Source organism: Macaca nemestrina, chromosome 17 (assembly GCF_043159975.1).
Source record: "Macaca nemestrina isolate mMacNem1 chromosome 17, mMacNem.hap1, whole genome shotgun sequence".
Lineage (NCBI taxonomy): Eukaryota > Metazoa > Chordata > Mammalia > Primates > Cercopithecidae > Macaca > Macaca nemestrina.
The window spans coordinates 41,251,249-41,272,328 of record NC_092141.1 but is presented as its reverse complement, the minus strand read 5'-3'; the positions used below and the strand labels follow the sequence as shown (position 1 = coordinate 41,272,328).

General features: G+C 40.1%; 1 protein-coding gene across 6 annotated transcripts in view; it reads left to right on the top strand.

The window, feature by feature from the left end:
• LOC105485184 (myosin ID) overlaps positions 1–21,080 on the top strand; it is a 378,692-nt gene that overhangs the window by 193,930 nt on the left and 163,682 nt on the right. For 5 of the 6 annotated variants that reach the window (XM_011747397.2, XM_071082693.1, XM_011747396.3 and 2 more), the window contains one exon: positions 16,926–17,149. In XM_011747397.2, coding sequence (XP_011745699.2) covers positions 16,926–17,149 — 224 coding nt within the window. Of the gene's footprint in view, positions 1–6,662; positions 6,799–16,925; positions 17,150–21,080 lie in introns of those variants that run through there. The other variant, XM_071082695.1, reaches the window with a different exon arrangement.

Below are 21,080 nucleotides of genomic sequence, written 5' to 3'. Positions count from 1 at the left end.
TAGCTAATGAATTTTTAAAAGTTGAATAACCCTAATTAAAGCAGTTTAATCAGAGCTACATTATCCCATCAATTTATTTAATTCTTTTAAACTATTTATATGGTAGATTTTGGAAATGAGGGCTTTAATGTGTGGCAGCTGAAAATACAAAGGGATCACAACAACAATTCTGTTTCGAGAACTTTGCATGAATCATTCATGTGCTTGAATTTATGTACAAAGATACTACTAAAATGTTACTGTATTTATAACTACAAAAAAAGAAAACATCAGAAATATCTCACAATAGGAGATTGGTTAACTGAATTTCATATTTGTCTGAGTACTGCAAGGATGCTTAGAATCACATCATAGGAGGATATTTGATCACATGGGAAAATATTTCTGATATATGAAGTAAAATGCATTGCAAGGCATTCTATGATTCTGTACAGTTTTGTATAAAAATGTATACAGGCATAAAAGAAAAATGAGTACATTTGACTGCATAAAACTTTTTTAAAAACAACTTCTGTATGGCAGTATGCCATAAACAGTATCAAGAGATCATCAACATACGGAAAACAATAAAAACACCAATGACAAAAGGACGGTTCACTTAATTTATGAAGACCTCATACAAGTGAATAAAATAGAAGCCCAAAGAAAATGGATAAAAGATAGAAATACACAGTTCACCAAAAGAATTACAAATTACTAAGAAGATATAAATTTATTTTTAAAACAATAGATCCAACAGTAATAGATGTTGATTGAAAAATTAATCATATTCCTGTTGACATTTATTTAAAATGTGTTCTGACTTGATTGTTATTACATAGCTAAGAAACCTCAATTTTCAAATACTGTGTTATAAAACATTTATTTAGGAAGAAATAGATGAGGTAATAGGATTTTCCACATTTACAAGCACAAGATTTTGTTTCTGGTAGGTATGACATTTTATCAGTGATAGATAGTTACAGTTATATTTACAAGTTGAACATAACATGATTAATTAATTATGAAGACCATATAAAACTTCAACATCACAGGAGTATATCCAGCATTCTACTTTGTCTAGGTTTTTCTCTATAATAGCGACATTTCTTTCTATATCACATTATTCCAACATGAGCTACTCATTACTGTGATCATTTCTGTTACCCACTATTATAATAAACCATGCACCCAAATAATACAGTTGTATTCCCTTAGCAATATATTTTTCTTTTTGTAATTGAGTTATGACCAGTAACATTCTTCATAGTTAATTGTATTATGTTCAACTTGCATTATGTAAACTTGTACTGTTGAAAAAGTATGTCCTTAATAAATGTACATTGTCATATCCTGTCATTCCCCCTTATATCAATTATAATCTAAGAAAAGAAAATGAAAAAGAAGAAATGTGTTTGATGTTTACCCTAAGTAAATGGGAGCCTTTTCCAGATTATTCCCTTCCCTGCAACATTCTAAAATCCCCTTCCAGGAAGCATCTTTGCCCAGTGTCTCTGTTTTAGTGAGCACTGGAAACTGATGTATTTTGGGATGCAGGGCTGCATTGAGGAGCACTGGTCAATGCCTACAAGAGCCAGGCTACTAGCAAAAACTGGAAACATGGATTATGTTTCTCTGTAGAAGCAGAATTCATAGGGCTGAAGAATGACTATTTCCCAAAACCAAGCATTTGCCAGCAAGAAAATATTATCTATGACTTAAGGAAGCTTATGTCAAATATATTTTCTGCTTTTTATGGTGAATTATTAGTAAGAGAAACATAGCAGCACAGTACAAATAAATGTCAAGAAAAAGTACTTTAAAAAAATAAAACTATTCTTAATGTATGTCAAGTGTCTAGGACAAGGCATGGCACATACCAGTGAAATGATGTGTTCTCTCCCTTCTCTTGGGGTAATACCAGTCATCAGATGAAAATCAAATATAGTGTTTATCAGTTCCATGTGCACTTTGGATCAGAAAAACAAAAACAAAAACAAAAAAAACCCTTTGAAATAACATTTTGAAATGTTTACTCATTATCAGTAGCTGTTATGATAGAATGCCGGTATATGCTCTTATAAATCATCTAATGTTGAATCCTCAGTGTACAGGTGAAGAACCCAAAGCCTATAGAGTTTGAACTGCCTGATTCCCCGGTAGTTGGTGGGAATTGCTTGCCTCTCCCTCCAAACCAGGGCTGTTTCCACTCCACCCCCACACGGTGCCAGTCAAGGAGCTGTCCGTCAGAACAGTGCTGCACTTCCTTGAAACAGCCTCACTCGAGCTGAGGAATTCAAGCTGCATACATGGAGGTTGGCATTGTTGTGGCGTTTGATCAGATCTTACTTTTAAGGGATTAGTCATAGTTGTTTCCCAGTTATCTCATAGGTATATTTGGTTCTTCCTAGAATACCATAGATGTTTCCCGTTCTAATCATTGCAGTAATATATTATACATCAAGAAAAACTGAAAGGGAAAATAATCCAAACACCAGTATTTTGTAAAGATACAAAAATATTTTCAATTTAATACACTGACACAAAACTGATACTTGGATGGAAATCCAGTTACCCCAAAGCAATTAAGAACTATTGATGAGCATTTGATGTGTCATTGGGCCTGTATGCAAAAGATTATCTAGAAACTGGAAACAGTTATCCAGTTTTGCTAAGAGATAGGGTCTCACTATATCACCCAGGTTAGTAACTCTTGACCTCAAGCAATCTTCCCACCTCCGCCTCTCAAGTAGCTGGGACTACAGGGATAAGCCCCCATGCCCAGCTCTTCAAATTTTAAGTATTACATTTTTCCGAAGCCTTGTTCATCATTAATACTTTTTAGTTATCCTATGTTTATGAGCACAAAGTTGACTTAGCTCAGCTATCAATTCCAATTTTATTTTATTGCCAAAATTTTAAATCGTATATTTTCTTCCTTCAAAACTGTTTTCCCAAACTGTGATTTCATTCTCTTATTTAAAAATATAGCATGTTAGCAGGGCACAATGGCTCATGCCTGTAATCCTAGCACTTTGGGAGGCCGAGGCGGGTGGATTGCCTGAGCTCAAGAGTTCAGGACCAGCCTGGGCAACATGGTGAAACCCCGTTTCTACTAAATACAAAAAATTAGCCAGGTGTGGTAGCACGTGCTTGTAATCCCAGTTACTCAGGAGGCTGAGGCACAAGAATCGCTTGAACCTGGGAGGTGGAGGTTGCAGTGAGCTGAGACACTGCACTCCAGCCTGGGTGACAGAGTAAGTCTGTCAAAAAAAAAAAAAAAAGTAGCATGTTTATGTAATTCCTTACAATGGTCAACCAGAAGTTAATGAAGAAAGCCTTAACTAACCAATAAAGAGATTTTTTTTTCTTTAAAGTATGGTTGAAGTCAAAAGTTTTGCAGTATATATATAGTTTGGCAACAAACCGTGCTCTCTGCCTTTTACTAAATGCAACAGCTACAGTGTACAAAACCCACTTCCCCTCAGTGACCACATCTCTGCCCCTTATTATTATTGGAATACTGTAAACCTACTCCCATTAACTGTCAGCACAAGGAAAACTGTGCTGATGCCATTAGAGATCACACTCAATTCAAAACTTTATGATTGGCTATAATCCAAGCACTTTGGGAGGCGGAGGCAGGTGGATCACCTGAGGTCAGGAGTTGGAGACCTGCCTGGCCAACATGGCAACACCCCATTTCTACTAAAAATATTAAAATCAGCCAGGTGTGGTGGTGCATGCCTATAATCCCAGCTACTCAAGAGGCTGAGGCAGGAGAATCGCTTGAACCCAGGAGGTGGAGGTGGCAGTGAGCTGAGATCACACCACTGCACTCCAGCCTGGGTGACAGAGCAAGACTCCATCTCAAAAAAAAAAAAAAGCTTTATTATTGGGAATTGTCTATGTATATATGAAGAATGTAGTAGTGTAGTAGCTTGGATTATGTTTGAAACCAATCTTCCTGTTAATTATTATAGCAAGTCCAAGTCTCTCAGAGGGAAAATTAAATAATAGGCATTATTGCTTTATATACCATTAGACTGCTTTAAGTGTGATACATTTAGGAGATGGCATGATCAATTCTTGGAGCCAGAGAGAGCTGAGATACAGTTGTATCATTTACTGTGTTATCCAAAGTATATCACTCTCTTTGAACCTTAACTTTCTCCTTTGTAAATGCTAAAAACATCTGCCTATTGGGACTATTGGAAGACTTAAAATGAGATAGCATGTGTCCCCTAAGACAGAGCCCACCACATGACTGGCATTCACTCCCTTCCCTTCCTCCGATCTGCCAAATACCAGGCTAGGTTTGTTCTGTAATTTTTGTTTCCGTATGCAGGGCCAGGACTCAAATGTAAAATTTAAGGAGATACCAAAAATGTGGTCAGGATAGATAATATGTTCATGCAATATTTTTAAAAAACCGAAATTAATGCAGGAAATCCATGGTGAACAAAAGATCAAAATTTTAAATAAAGATGGGATCCGCATTATTGAGTTTTTTCCTTTTGCCTCAGGCTCCAATATGGCCTGACACGGCACTGCCTTTATATATAACTCAGTGTAGGTTACCATATGAATTAACTTAGCATCCTTTAAACATGTTTCCAGTTTTTTAAATTAGCATAGACTAATTTACAAACTCATAAAATTGCCGTCATTTTCGATTTTTATATATACTCACCAATATTCAGAAAACACAAGTACAACAAACTTCTTAGAAAATTTAAATTTTTTAAAAAGGTATAATGATCACTCTTGCTTATGTAAAATTGTTAAAAATACATTGTGCAGTTTTTCTTCACCAGCCCTTAAAGATACCTGTTGTTTTATTTTGAAATAATTTTAGATTTGCAGAAAAGTTGCAAGAATAATATAAAGAATTCTTATACATATGCCTTTCACCCCAATGCCCAAATGTTAAAATTTTAACTATATTTGTTTTATCATATTGATGCAGGATTTTTCTTGGCCCCTTTGCTGGACTCACAGCAGAGGCACCCTGTCTACTCGGCCCACTGCACTCAGCCCCTGGCAGGAGGGAGCACGTGAGCGAGGGAGTATGGGGTCTGGCTGGCCACTCCAAGCACCAGCATAGGAGCAAGCTCCATGTAGGCTACATGACCAGACCAGGTGTATTACCCCCAGGGGAATGCAGTGATGCCCAGGCAGGGGTGCCCATGACCCCAAAGCCCCAGAGGGGGTGTTACAGTATGCTAATTAGCTCTTTTAGTTCTGCCATCTGCAGCCCAACAAACAGTGATGTGTTAGCAGCTCTGTAGCCTTTTGCCCCACTCTGGCCTGCGGCTCCGGGACAGGCATGGCTCTGGGCCAGCTCAGGACCACCGTTGCTTCTATTGTGTGAGGTGGCTGCTCTCCATTGACACAGGCAGAGGGTCAGTGTTACAGCATTTCTGAATATCTGCGTTCAGTGGGTCCTGAGCTCTTGTCCTGCATCCAAGAATGAGGTCATGCTGACAATTGAAGGGTGGTAAAGGCGGAGAATTGTATTGAGCAACAAAACAGCTCTCAGCAGAGAGGGGATAGGAGGGTCAGATCATCTCTCCAGTGTGGCTGAGTCTGGGGCTTTTATAGGCACGGGGTAAGGAAGTGCATGTTAATTGGTATGTGAGTATGCAAAAATGGTTACAACAAAGGCACCAGTCAAAAGTGGACATGGTGTAAAAACAGGGAAGGGTATATGTAAAATAGGTGAAAGGTGGGGATCAATCAAAGGAAAGCACACCAAATGGGAAGACAGGTTCTCAATCTCGTCCATGGATTTGACTTGTAGCTTGGCCTTCAGGCTTTAAACTGTCTTTGGCTTGAAGGTGGGGTTGCACCAGGGACCCACCTATGTCTGTCTAGGATTTCTCTGTCTCCTGCCTCTATCAATGCTTGTTCTTTTGTTCTCTCTCTCTCTCTCAATCTGTATATGTGTATATCTGTGTATATAGATCTATTTGTGTGTATATATACAATTGGTTTTGGAACTATTTGAGAGTAATTTGCAGATGTAATACCCCTTTACCCCTAAATATTTCATGTATATTTTCTAAAAACAAGGGCATTCTCTTCTGTAACTATAGTATAATTACCAAAATCAGAAAATTAACATTGATACAGTGCTATTTTCTGTGAGTTTACTTGGTTTAGGAAAATGTCTTTCAGCCAGGCCCAGTGGCTCACACCTGTAATCACAGCACTTTGGGAGGCCGAGGAGTGCAGATTGCTTGAGGTCAGGAATTCGAAACCAGCCTGGCTTACATGGCAAAACCCTGTCTCTACTAAAAAAATACAAAAATTAGCCAGGCACACCTGTAATCCCAGGCTACTCAGGAGGCTGAGACAGGAGAATCGCTAAAACCAGGAGATGGAGATTGCAGTGAACCAAGATCACACCACTGCAACTCCAGCCTGGGTGATAGAGTGAGACTCCATCTTTAAAAAAAAAAAAAAAGAAAAAGAAAATGTCTTTCCTGACAAATGTGTATGCCTCTTATTAGCTAAATAAAATATGTATTGAATACCCCATATCCCTTTCTGCTTTGACTTTTAATTAAAGTAAGCTTTATACACAATAGCTTTTCATAGTCTAGGTTTTCTGGTATAATTACTCTTTATCTTATTTGAATAATTCTTTTATTTTGTTTGATTTCATTGCTTCCCAAAAGGATAGAACCTGGTTCTTTGGAAATTGTAGAGAAGGAAAAAACTTCCTCTACCTGCCTAGATTCAGTGCCTGGGGCCTGCAAATTTAACTCACAAAAGACAGATTAACTGGAGAAAAGGCATACAATTTTTACTGATGTAAGTATTGTATATGCACAGGAACTTCACAGAAAAGAAGTGAAAACCCTAAAGAAGTGGTAGACTCAGGGTCTTATATACCATTTTAAAGAAAGGCAATAAAATGTGACCAGACATGAGATAGGGGATCTGGGATTCTAGGAGCAATAAATTGTGAGAAAGTGACAAGGAACTGCATGAAAGGAAGTAATGGAAGATAAAGGCTATTTTAGTAAGACCTGTTTATGTAGACTCATCTCGATGTGGACTTTTCCTCTCTGGCGATAAGAGTGTTCTTGTCTTCCTAGTACAAGGAGGGGGCACTTTTCTCATGGGAAATATATGCTTTTTAGGCAGATAGGGGAAGGGCAGAGAGCTTTTCCTGCATCTACTATTTCTTAGTTGTCTTTAGCTCAAAATAATCCTTGTGCCAAAGTGGCATAATCTGGGGTGGCATATCCTGATGCCCTTCAAAATTAGTACTCTGTATACAAAGAAATCTACAGTCAATTATGGTTTTTTTCAATTCTGTTAAAGTAGATTTATATAGAAATTCTCAGAGCTTCGGCTGGGCACAGTGGCTCACACCTGTAATCCCAGCACTTTGGGAGGCCAAGGCGGGTGGATCACGAGGTCAGGAGATCAAGACCATCCTGGCTAACACGGTGAAACCCCGCCTCTACTAAAAAATACAAAAAATTAGCTGGGTGTGGTGGTGGGCACCTGTCCCAGCTACTCAGGAGGCTGAGGCAGGAGAATGGCATGAACCTGGGAGGCGGAGCTTGCAGCGAACCGAGATCACGCCACTGTACTCCAGCCTGGGTGACAGAGTGAGACTCCATCTCAAAAAAAAAAAAAAAAAAAAAAAAAAAGGAATTCTCAGAGCTTCTAATATGCTAATGTTCACCATGAATCTCCATAAAGGAATTGCAGTATACAGCTTTCCCAAACTTACTGAAATTGGAACCCTTTTTCTCTGTGGAATCAATGTTAGGGTATACCTTTGGCTGGACCTTTCAAATATCAGTTATTTTGGCAATCTAGAGAACTAGTCAAAATTGAGATTATTTGCAAACAACTAAAGCAAATGTATACTGTGTTATTATTTTTATGGAGTACTGTGTGTTTTGAATTCTAGGCATTTGTCACACAAGGTCAAAGCCTGACCTGTACTCTTTACCAGGTGGTAAACCATCTCGGTATCAGACAGAGGTACACCTGGGGATGGTAGAGGCTGTAGGAGTCTCCTCAAAAAGCTGAAATATTGCCAGACACCACTTGGATCTGCTCAGATGCTCAAACACTTGACCAAAACTTTGTAGTTCTACATCAAAATGCAGTTTAAAGATAGTCCTCAGAGATTTTGAAGATGAATTACCAAGTTTTTACCTCCTGTTTTAAGAAAACCAAACCAAACCAAAGAGAGCAGTCACTTTCCTACAGCTCCACAGAGTATTTACAAGATTGAATCCTGGAAGATGTGTCAGAATTACTTAACCTATTATCTGGAGTAATTTTATTTTCATTTGTCTGCAAAATAATTGCAATTTGGGTTTCAATAGTGTTGATGTTGGACTGTTCTTCTGATAGTAATTGACCAAAAGGTTCAATTACTTCTTGAAGTAACAGTTTTAAGGAGGCTGCCAGATCATGTCATCATCATAGTGAAGAAATCATTGATAGGCAGCAATTGTGTGCACTAAAGAATTGCAAGGTTAATGAATCTGGACAAGGCCATATATATAAAATGGGCATGTCCTAAAGGAAGGTTCATGGGTCAATTAACTTGGCAAGTTAGTCTCCCAGACCAAGGTAAGACAGCTCAGGGGTAGTCACTTCTAAATTATGTCCCACCAAGCACATACCAGTACCACCACCTGCAATAGTTAAGTTCATCAGGACAGCTTGTAATGATCAGACTCACATGTGCTTTTTGTGTGTGTGGCTCTTCATTTTATTGATTTTTACATTTCTTTATTGACTAAAGATTTGGTTCTTTTGTGTCTGACATTTCTCCTATATCTTCCAAAATATTATTAATTTATCTGTAAAACGAAGGAATTTTGCATCAGGAATTATGCTAATAGCCTATAAATTATATTCAATGGATTGTATTTTCTTATTGGTACATATTAACCTGCTATTCTGGTAAAAACATGAGCACCAGCATTTTAAAAATAGCACATCAAGTCTTTATTCATTTTGTCCCTTATAGAGATGGAAGAGAAAGATTTTTCTTTCTCTGAGTCTTCCTTTAAAATAGCTCTTAGAAGGGGCCACGCCTTTCATCAATCAATCATGGAATATCCCAAATTGAATGTGACTGTCATATTCTAAATTTGATGGAATGTGTGTATACCAAATTTTGTATATTTACAATTTGCTCAGAGTTCATTCAACCAGAGTTCATTATTTACATAAATAAACCCTCCTCTACCACAACTTTTTAATGACCATAAGGTGTCAGAACTCTCTGCCCAAATAACCATATAGGGAACTTAAAGGTAGAAATGGAAGAAAGATGCTTCTAAAAATCGTCCTTAGGCAAGGAGGACCTGAGAAGCTGGGAGCTGAAACGTTGAATGATTCTGTTTGTGGAAACCAAGAGAATGTCTAATTCAGAGCACCAGGGAGCTATGAAGTAGGGATTTGTATTGACAACAAGACAGAAAGAGCCCCAACACCCATAATGACTAGAATTTTGAAAAACAAAACATGAGGAACTAGGAGAAAAAAGGAAAGGTGACCTGTGTTTGATTCTGAGACTCAACGGAAGATACATAATTGCCCTACTTCTTAATAGAGTGTAACCTAGAATCCTACTTTTTTTGCAAAGTTTAATGACTGTTAGATGTTGCTTTGAAACATCTGACCACTAAAGAAGTATGGACCAGAAGAAAAAATGGTAGAATTAAGATGGCATTATGAAACATCTGGTTAAACATGACAGTTGTGTTTATATCCACTCTCTTAACATCTCGAAAAGAGCAGAAAAGGAATAAAAAGTGGATAAACCTACGAGGACAAATAGTACCATAGTAGAAACAACAGCAGACAAGAGGTGTCAGCATCAGTTTAGAAGTAAGTAAATGAGTGGTTACTCCTAGGCAAGTGCCTGCAGAGAACAAGGCAAACAGACAAGCCAGTTCATCTGACTGTAGGGCTGTAGAAAGATTCTAGACTGGGAAGGACTGGGTGCCTCTGTAGGTAGGGATGAGGGGTGGCCCTGACAGAGGAGGTTGGTTAAAATCTATGTAAGGAGGAATTAGATACTAGGTCTCTCCCCAGACCTCACAAAGCTAAGGGACTACCTCAGCCTCATTCTGATAGATGGCAAGAAGTTTCCTGTCTGAATAAATTGAACAGGATTTAGAGAAGTTCTGAACTTAGGGACGCCAGGCTCAGTGGAGGAGAGGGGTCTAGTACCATATTGAGACCAAGGATATTAAGTGAAAGTAGAGATACTGAGGAGTAAGATTCCCCCCACCACCTACCCCAGACCCCTTCACTCTGAGGATTCTGGCAAGAAAGAGAAAACACTTTATGATCCTGACATTCTGGGGTTCCCCACAGATGGCTACTCCCAACCTAATCACCCTGTACTGAAGTTCCCCATCCATGAAGCACTTACACAGAGCTTCCAAGGGCTGTTCACCCTTCAGTGTGAGTGGAGGTCCAACGATCCCTATACATTTGAGGAAGCCTTGGGCAAGGCCAAGACTAAGACAAATAGGAAAATTGGGGATTTAGAGGTAACAGGTGCAACACAAGGAACAGTGCAAAAAATAAAACCATAAGTTATATACTCAGAGGCGGGATGAGATGTTGCATTCATAAAGTAAGAGCAACATGCTTTTAAAAGAAATATTACAAGAGCAAGGATAAGGATAAAGTAAGCAAGGAAAGGATAAGGATAAAGTAAGAGCAACATGCTTTTAAAAGAAATATTACAAGAGCAAGCTCTTGAAGATGGAAAACATGACAGCCGAAGTGAAAGATTCAATATCAGGCTTGGAAAATGAAGTAGAATACATTCATTCATTCAGCAAATATTATTAACTAGGTCCTTGGCATTGTTCCAGACAGTGGAAATACATCAGTGAGCAAAACAGATAAAGACCCCCAGCCTAGTAGCCCTTAAATTCTAGTGGGCTAGAGCATAAACACCACCATAATATGGAAGTTACATGATACATTGGAAGGGATTGAGTGCTGGGGGAAAAAGAAAAAGCAGAGCATGGTAAGGAGAATCAAGAGTGCTTGGGGGCAGTGGTGGGGAGGTGAAGACAAGTTGAACTTTTAAATAAGGCCAGAGCTGGCCTCCCTTGAGAAGGTGACAACTGAGCAAAGATGCAGAGAGTGAGGAAGTCAGCCATCTGATGGCTGGTAGCAGATTATTCCAGGCAGACGGAGCAACTAGCACAAAGGCCCTGAGACAAGAGGGTGCCTGGCCTGTGTAGGGTCCAGCAGGGAGGCCAGTGTGGCGGGAGCGAGCAGGGGAGAGGACAGCGGGAGATGAGGCGGGGAGGAGACAGTATCAGACCACATAGGGCCATGAACGCTGTAGGAAGGACTTTGGCTTTTCTGCTCAGGGAAATAGAGAGCCACTGCAGAGTTTGAGCAGAGAAGTGACATGATCTGACTTTGGTCTTAAAAGGATCACTCTGGCTGCTGTGTTGAGAATTGGCACCTTGGTTGCAAGGATGTGTGCAATGCCATGCCAGCATTCTCTGTTTATACCTGAGTTGTTCCCTCTGAGCAGGCCTCTCTGTTTGCCGCTGTCCTCTTTTCTGAGAAATGGTCCCTGGCTTGCTCCTCTGTCAGTATGCTCTCTACCCGATATCCTCTACTGACTTCACCTCGCAGGTCCCAGCGTGTGTCCTTCGGCTCCCGCTCCTCTGGCCTCATATCCTAAAGCACGTAATGTCTGGCTGGTTCTACTTTTATGTTAATATTGTCTGAAGCAGGGCCCCTTTTGGCTCCCTTGTTGTTTGTTGAACCTCTCAGGCATATGCAAATACGTACTAAGCACTTGTTTTTTAATATAACATTTAATTTTCTGCTTTCTGAAGCTTTGTCATCAGGCATAGTCCTTTACAAACGAAAGCTTTGTATGACTCTCGACAAACTCAACAGTTTAAGCTGCTTTAAACAAAGAGAAAACAGGAAAATCTGTCTTAAGGTATACCTTAAATTCCAAATCTGCAGACCCTTGGTGGGAAAACCAACCAACAACCTCCTGCCACACATACACACAAACTTTTATGGAAGCATATCTATTTAAACCAAATATGCTTAGATTATAAGGAAAAATGCATGAATCATTTTTCCTGTAAATCATTTTCCTCTGTAGTTTTCAATGCTTGTCCTTTGATGTTAAAAAATAGAGCCTAAGGGACTTCTGATAGAGTTGGTGATATAACTGCAGGTTCACAAAATTTCCTTCCCACAGAATTGTGTAAGATTAACAAATATCAAATGTAAAAATAACAAAGAACATGCCATCAACCCTGAAACCAAGAAAAGATTCCAACTTTATACCATCAACTTTGAGAAGTGTCATCCAAAAAAAGAAAACTTGGGCCAAATTGAAAGAAGATGCTTTTAAAAAATCGATATATTCTTCAAAGAGAAGAATGGAGCATGGAGAAGTACAAGGAGGAAATTCTGAAAAGTCGCTTTGCTTTTGAAGGTGCTACATTCAGTATAAAGGTGTACCAGAGGGAGGGCTTAGAATACCCCACACCTTCATTGGGGACTCTTTCTTTCATCAAGAAGACTTCCTTCACAAGCAAGAAGAGTAGGCAAGGTTTGCCATTTTTCTTGCCTCTGATATATCAATAAGTGGGTGTTAAATGAGGAAAGCATCTGCAAGCAATGATTATTACAGCCAAACCAAGGAAAAGCTCCACTAGACATGAAAAAGGAACACTTAGCCCCATAAGAAGCCAAAAGTCTCCAATACAACCCAGATTTGGTGAAGCAGACCTCTGATGCACTTATTTCATAGGAGGAAGTAAAGACCCCAGTGGTAGTTACTTAAAGCCCCTGCACGCTGTCCTCTCCTCTTAGGCAACTAAATGACTGGATAAGGTATATAAACCACGGACACCAGTCCATATTATAGGTGGAAGAATAAAACAGTATCAGTTCAGGCACTGTCTAGGGGCAAATGGCAGACTGAGAAAGAATGGCTTACATTTACTAAACAGTTTTCAGGTCACACTGACAAGTGACAGAGGCAAAAAATCTGCACATAGGAAAAAAGAAAGTAGCACAATCGCCGGGAGCGGTGGCTCACGCCTATAATCCCAGCACATTGGGAGGCCGAGGCGGGCAGATCTCGAGGTCAGGAGCTTGAGACCGCCCTGGCTAACACAGTGAAACCCCATCTGTACTAAAACTACAAAAAATTAGCTGGGCGTGGTGGTGGGCGCCTGTAGTCCCAGCTACTGGGGAGGCTGAGGCAGGAGAATGGCGTGAACCTGGGAGGCGGATCTTGCGGTGAGCCAAGATCGCGCCACTGCACTCCAGCCTGGGCGACAGAGTGAGACTCCATCTCAAAAAAAAAGAAAGTAGCACAACCCACAACCCAATAAAGAATAGACTTTCAAATAGTCATAACAGCCTATGCTTATTGAGCACTGACTACTCACCAGGCACTATTTTAGGTGTTGTTTAAGTATTATAAACTCCATTAATCCTCATAACACCACAAGGTAAGCACCATTATTATCCCCATTTTACAGCTAAGAAAACTAAGGCACAGAGGAGTTAGGAAGCTTGCCCAAGTTTACACAGTTCTTTTTTTCTTTTTCTTTTGAGACAGAGTCTCGCTCTGTCGCCCAGGCTGCAGTGCAATGGTGCGATCTCAGCTCACTGCAACATCTGCCTCCCAGGTTCAGGTGATTCTCCTGCCTCAGCCTCCTAGGTAGCTGGGATTACAGACGTGCGCCACCACACCTGGCTAATTTTTTGTATTTTTAGTAGAGATGGGGTTTCACCATGTTGGCCAAGCTGGTCTGGAACTCCTGACCTCGTGATCCGCCCACCTCGGCCTCCCAAAGTGCTGGAATTACAGGCATGAGCCACTGCGCCCCACCTGCGCAGCTCTTAAGAGTGGGACCAGGACTTGAAAACAGGCAGTCTGAGTCCAGAGCTTGTTCTCAACTACTCTGCTTTTATAACTCAAGAAACAGACAACATTTTAGGCAACTGCTTTTTACTTTCAAGGAAATTTAAGAGAATAGAAATGTATTGGCCATACACCTTTTCTTGAAAGCTACTGGGTGCGGGGTGGTGGGGGAGAACTCAGATCTAACATGGAAGAGTAATTTAAAAAGTCCCAGGATAGAGAACTGTTCAGTGGATACAGGGAATATCAAAGAAAAAGATTCAGTTAATGTGCTCAACGAGTAAAAAAATTACTGCTAATCATTTGATGGGTCTGTAAGAGCATTTGGCAAAAATTAGCAGTAGGTTTATAGTAAATAAAGCAAATTTTAAAAACAAGGCAGTTACTAATGATAGGTAAAAACAAATACAATAAAGAAAGAACATTCATACTTCTTAGCACAGCAATGAACCAAATATATGTGTAATATATAACACAATGCAATATAACATATACATATCATATGTAAATTATTCAATGTATAATAGAGTTAATATATGTAATGTGAACATACTTTATCATTGGGAAGATAGACAAGAAGAAAGAATGATGGTGGGAGAGCTAAGTCTCCATCTTGTGTGATTTGGATAGTATCTAAAAGGATCAACCAAGAAATCATAGTATATGTAGTTTTTTTCGGGGGTATCTTTTTGGGGGGGGCGGTCAGGGTCTCACTTCCATCACCCAGGCTGGAGTACAGTGGTGCAATCTTGGCTCACTATAGCCTCAACTTCCTGAACTCAGGCAATCCTCCCACCTAAGTCTGCTGAGTAGCTGGGACTACAGGTGCACACCACCACACTCAGCTAATTTTTCTGTATTTTTAGTGGAGACAGGGTTTCGCCATGTTGCCCAGGCTGGTTTCGAACTCCTGGGCTCAAGTGATTCTCCCACCTCAACCTCCCAAAATGCTAGGATTACAGGCATGAGCCACCGCACCTAGCCATAATATTTATAAATATGACAGTAAATATGGAAGAAGCATCTAAAATAGTTTGTATGGAGGTAATAGTTCTACTGGAGGTAGGGAGGTGGGTTTAGAAGGGTGAAGAGAAGGGCTACTGTGTTTTTTATATGCATTTTTGTGCTGTTTGGTTTTTTCAACTATTAAAAACCTAAATAAGCCAACACAGATGAAATTATAAAGGTTGTCAAAAAAAAAAGACCCCCTTGATAAAGTAGGTTTCTTGTAAAAGAAATAAACTACCGCTTAAAAAGTACTTATAAAATGTTTTTTTCAATTTGCTAAAGAATCTAACCAAAAACATTCTAATAGGAAGCTCTGTAAAACACTTCTTGAAAATTAAAAATTGATATCCTATATAGATGTGGCTCCAAGGAGTCTTAAATTCCTCCCAATAAAAAAAAAAAAAAAAGCAACAAACAGTAGGAAACTTAAAAATGTGTTTTGTCTAAGAAACTAAATCACATACTTTCACCCTGTAATTGTATTTTTTTGGTTTTTCAAGATACTAAAGAAGGGAGCTTTATTTTTGCACTTGGGTGGAGGCGTAACAAAGCCATCTGTACAGTGGATTTGGCTACAAGGAAGGGAGCCATTTTGACTAAAAAGGGCTGCTGTACTGACGCCACATGAGATGACCAGTTAGTTTTTATTGCTTCATTGTCTTTAAACGTTCTATTTATATGTGGACTCTAGATTACCATCACAAATTGCCCATGTGTCATGTTTCCCTTAAATATTATGGTTTTTCTTGACCCACTGGGGTCCCTTGATGATCTTCTTGCACGTAGTGTGCAAACAAATCTATATTGTGCAGCAGGCTGAAAAGGGAGAACACTGCAAGCACATGGTGTACTTTAGGAGTCCGCATGAGGACAAACCTAAAACAACTGAGTCAAATGAGGCACTGCGCAAGTTTTGCTGAGAGGAATTGGTGGGCACAGATGGGGATTTTTAAGAAGAAATGAAAGAAACCTGAGGGAGTCTGCAGAACCCATACTGTGGGCTTTGAACTAGAGGTTGAAAATCTTGGCTCTGAAAGGCCAGGGACTAGGGAGGGAAATAATACAATCAACCTAAGAGTTGGAACAGTTATTTAAGTAGCAGCAAACAATATACTGGGGCATGATGGCTATGTGTTCAAGGAGTTCATCGAAGAAAGCAACTAGGGTTGTTTAGCATCTTGGAGACTGGTAGCAGAAAGGGGTTTTACACTTCCATATTGTGGAAGAAGGAGTAAAGTGGTGGTGGAGAGGATATATAGGGGAAGAGCCAGTGATTAAGTAAAGATCACACCAAATTTGTTTTTGCTTGAGAAGTTGAGAAATATGGGCACCTGACAAAGGTCCTGAAAAAGGTAAGTATCTCTGACTTTGCCATGCTTGGATGAAGTTGGCATTGAGACATTTATAGTGTCATTGATTTCTGAGCACTGAAAAACTTTTAACAAAGTTTCACATGATATTACTACGTAATCTGATTTACCCTTTCTCCATGAATCCTCGAGAGTTTACGTAGTGCCACGCGAGAGTAGGTGCACAGGCTGTGTGTAAATCAGTTTGTAAATCCAAAGTGGCGTTACACCAGTGGCCAGCATGTATAATCTATGTAAAGTTAGGTTTCACAAGAAAACTATAGATGCTTATGGCATGATGTTCTGACTCATCTCACTTCCCTTCAGCATTCCTAAAATATTTATCCAAAGATATTTGCATTTTGGCTTTCTTCTTTTCATGACAGTAAAGTTAAAACAGGACTCAGCTTCAGGCTCAGCACACACTTCAGTGTAGAATAATGAGCAGCTAGACAGCTGAAACAAAATGACTGACGTGACTCCCCACGCCATCTGTTGGTGGCAGGTGGAACTGACATCCTTTGGCTCTGGCTGATTTTGTGCACACTTGCAAGTTGCCCGGTTGAGTTTGTAAGTAGAGGAGCTGCTATAATGTCAAAGCCATCCACAACTCAGCCAGCCAACAGTATTTTCCTTTTTCTTTCTCTATTGTGAAGGTGTGGCGGGGCACCCTGGCCCGCATGCGGTACAAAAGAACCAAGGCAGCTCTGACTATACTCAGGTACTACCGGCGCTACAAAGTGAAGTCATACATCCATGAGGTGGCCAGACGCTTCCATGGCGTCAAGACCATGCGAGACTACGGGAAGCACGTGAAGTGGCCAAGCCCTCCTAAAGTTCTTCGCCGTTTCGAAGAGGCCCTGCAGACGATTTTCAATAGGTAAGGACGTGTTGCTGTGTGCTGCATCCATTTATGGTGGCAGTTAATACTATGCAAAGTCACAAGTCTGAGACCGTGATATTGGCTCAGCTATTTGCTGTTATGACATTTACCTTTACCTTATGTTTTCAGTTTTGTAGATTTGGCTTTCAAAGAATATCTGCTTACCCCTCAAAATAAAGGAACTGTCAATTTGTTTTTCCGGTAGCAGCTGACAGCAATGTGCCCCAACCCCTGGACACAAGCCATAGTTAAGATAAGCTACTAGCATGCTGTTTCTACTTTCTTTTATTAGCTAAAAATAAAACCACCACACATAACTCAAACTAGAAAATCCATTAATCCTTTCAAAGCAGTGCTTCTCAATTCTGCTGCACCTTAGAATAACGAGGAGTTTAGGAAATATGCCAGCACCCAGGTTCTACCACCAGAGAGTCCTGTTTAATGGTGCTGGGGGGGTGGGGCCCAGGCAGAGGTCCTTTTTTAAAGTTTCCCACGTGATTTTAAAGTGCAGCCAAAGGGGAAAATAACTGTTTTTAGAGTGAGCTGTCTTTTAAATAAATAAAAACCCATGTAAAATTTGGTACCTTTCCAACTGGTCTTTATTTTTTTATAACCTGCCCTGGGTCTGAGTGTGTAGTTATTTTCTCCTCGCTTTTTGAGCTTATTTATTGCCAGTATACACCAGATATATTTAGTTCTGTCTTAGATACAGCCATCTAGTCACATAAACTAAGCTACTTCTTCTCAAATAGTCATTTTATCATGATACTCCATAAAGAACACTTTCAACTAATTGATATGCTGAATGTACAAGAACTAATGTATAATTTTGTGCTAAATCGGATTTTACCTTCTTTAGATTTTGCTCTAAATATAATTGATGGAAGGTATCAAAAGATAAAGAAAACTGCATGGAAGAAAACTCTTTAATATATATCTCATATGCTTTTTTAAAAAAAGAAATAATTGCTCATAAGAAGAGAAAAGCACAGAATTATTGAAAACAAAAGTACCTCAACCTTCAGTTCTCAGATATAGTACTATAAATAGTTTTTAATCTTGGCAGGCTTTTTACATAGGCACATATGATATGGGCATTTTTTTCCTCTTTTTTACACAAGCAAGATTATATGTAGGCTATATGACTTTACTTAAAAATAAGTCTTGAAGATCTGTCCATGGCAATAAAGATCTGTGTAAGATTTTTAAGAGCTGCGGGAGATTGTTATTCATTTTGATTAGATTGCACTACAGCCTACACAGTCTTCTTTTTAGATTTTGAGGTTTTACTTGTGGCCTAGAATTGATTGATTTGTACAAAATTCAATGTACTTATTCAGCAAATACTTACTGAATGCCTGCTGTGTTACAGCCACTGACCTAGGTTTTGGGGATATGGTGACAAACAAGAAAGATGTGAAAGACAGTTCCAGTCTTCCCAGGCCTTATAGTCAATGGCATTTGAAAATAACAGGTCTGCTACATTTGTTCTGTATATGCACATGTGCGTGCACACATGCATACTCTCAGGCACACACACACACACAGAATCTTGCCAGTTGTGTCCATCTAGTCCAGGGGTCTGCGAACTACTTCTGAAAGGGCCAGATATTAAGTATTTTAGGCTTTGTAGGCTACAGATGGTCTCTGTCACATATTCTTCATTGTTTTGTTTTGATTTTGTTAAATATATAAAAATATAAAAACTATTCTTAGCTTGTGGGCAGTACCAAAACAGACCATTTGCCAGATTTGGCATAGGCTGTAGTTTGCCAACGCCTGATCTAGTCACCATCAGGAATTTTTTGATCTGTGGAATAGAGAGAGAGATATATTAAAGAATTCTACTGTGATTGTAGCATTCTTGTGTTTGTTTTTCTAAAATCTCAATGTGCATCTAATCATGTTTAAGTTCACTCCTGTTCTTCACAGTAATTCTTTTTAATTGAGCCTTCTCCATGCCCAGCTTTGTCCCCTTTTCATGTCATTGAGGCTGGTGATTTTTATGGCTGCAGCTGTTGTTGGCTACACGTATTTATAGACAGCAGTTTGCTTGATTAGGATGAGAAGCATGGGTGACTTTCTCCATGGTTGTGCAGGTCAGGTCCTGACTCCCCCAGTGTGCTTCTGTGGCCTTTGGAGTCAGTCAGGGACAGACCTTGTCCTGAGCCACTGTGGGCAGCGAAGACAGGACAGGCTGACCAGGTTTGTAGACTGGAAACAGACCAGTAGACAGAGCAAAGATGTCTCCCCACTAGTCATGAAATTTGGAGACCAAGGGCTGATTCGAGAAGTTGCTTAGGAAGCCACTGACTATTGTAAGACCCACCTGGCACAGGGTCCCTGACTTTGACCACCAACTGCTCTAAGCCTGTCACTCTTCTAGTCTCTTCTGGAATGATCTTAGGACAGTCTGTCTTGTTGGAGTGTTGTTTGTCCATAGGAAGTAAAGAAGAGGATTCTACTGTTCTGTTGAGCCATTACTTCTTCACGGTTGTTGCTTTGCCAGCCTACTATCTCCTACATGTGACCTGCCTCCCTGCAGCCAGCCATTCCATGTGCAGGGAACAGGCACAGCTCTCATCTTAAAATCCTTCACCTCCTGCCCTTGCTACCAGTCCCTGCCACTTCAGGCTTCAGGATTCTCATCTATGCCTGAGGGGTTCTCTCCTTCCACTGAGTGCTCTGCCCTGAGTTAGCCACTTCCCCATCAGCTGGATCCCATCTGCTTTGTATCTTCAGAAAGTCATTACACTTTCTACTTCATTGACATCATTCCCATTTTCTGGTGGTGTTATACATTTTTCCTCATTTTTATATTTATTTGGTTATTTCACTGGGAATTTTCCATTTTGGTTAAATCTCATTCTATGGAAACAAGTTTGAGAACAACTGGCCTTGATTATTCATCTGATTAAAAGGAAGTTCTCGGTTTGCTTCCAACCTCCCTGCTTCAAGCTCCTGTGTCAGAAAAGAGGATATAAGCATCATGTAGAGAGCTAGGATGCTGCCAAGAGCATAAGAGAACTTGTACCTGTTTCTTCCCAATCAGGAACAGGTTATTTTTGGTTTAAGCTTTCAGTTGCTTAGCCAGAAAATCTTGGAGTTGTCCTTAAATCCTCTCTGGCCCCCAGATCTAATCCATTGTCAAATTCTATTTGTTCTTTTTTCAGAAATATCCAGAACCAACACTTATCTCCACCTCCCCCTCCGCCTCCCTGATCCAAGCCACCTTGCTGTAGCACGTGTGTTACGGAAATAGCCATCTAACAGGTCTTCCTGTTCCCAGCCTACAGCAACCACAATGATCCTTTTAAAGCATGAGTCGGGTCATGTCCTGTCTTTATTCCAGATCCTCCAATGGCTTCTCATCTCATTCAGAGGAAAGGCCAAAGTCCTGATCATGGTCTCTTGGCTCTGTGGATTCTGACCCTGACTCTCCCAGCTCCTTACACTGCTCCTCTAACACACCAAGCAAGCTCACATCCCAGAGCCTTTGCACTTGCTGTGTTCTCTTCTCTTCCTGAAACACTCTGGCTCAGGCCTCCATATGACCAGCTCCCTCACGTCCTGTAGGTCTCTGCTCATCTATCCTTATCAGTGGTGCCTGCCCAGACCACCCCATATAAACCACCCTATATAAACCACACCTGCTCCTCCTTCCCTCTTGCACACTCCCTGTCCTCTTTGCTTTACCTTCACCATCCTACATACTATATGTCTACTCATATATTTGCTGTCTGTCACTCCTCTCCAGAACGCAAGCCCCTAGCAGAAAGGACCTTTGTTTAACTTATTACTGTGCCCCCACTGCCTAGAACAGCACCGGGAGTTTAGCAGGCACCTAGAAAACCTTCGTCGAATGAATGAATGATGAATCCAATTTTCTATGCCCTAAATATAAATATTATGAGAGCCCATGTATCAC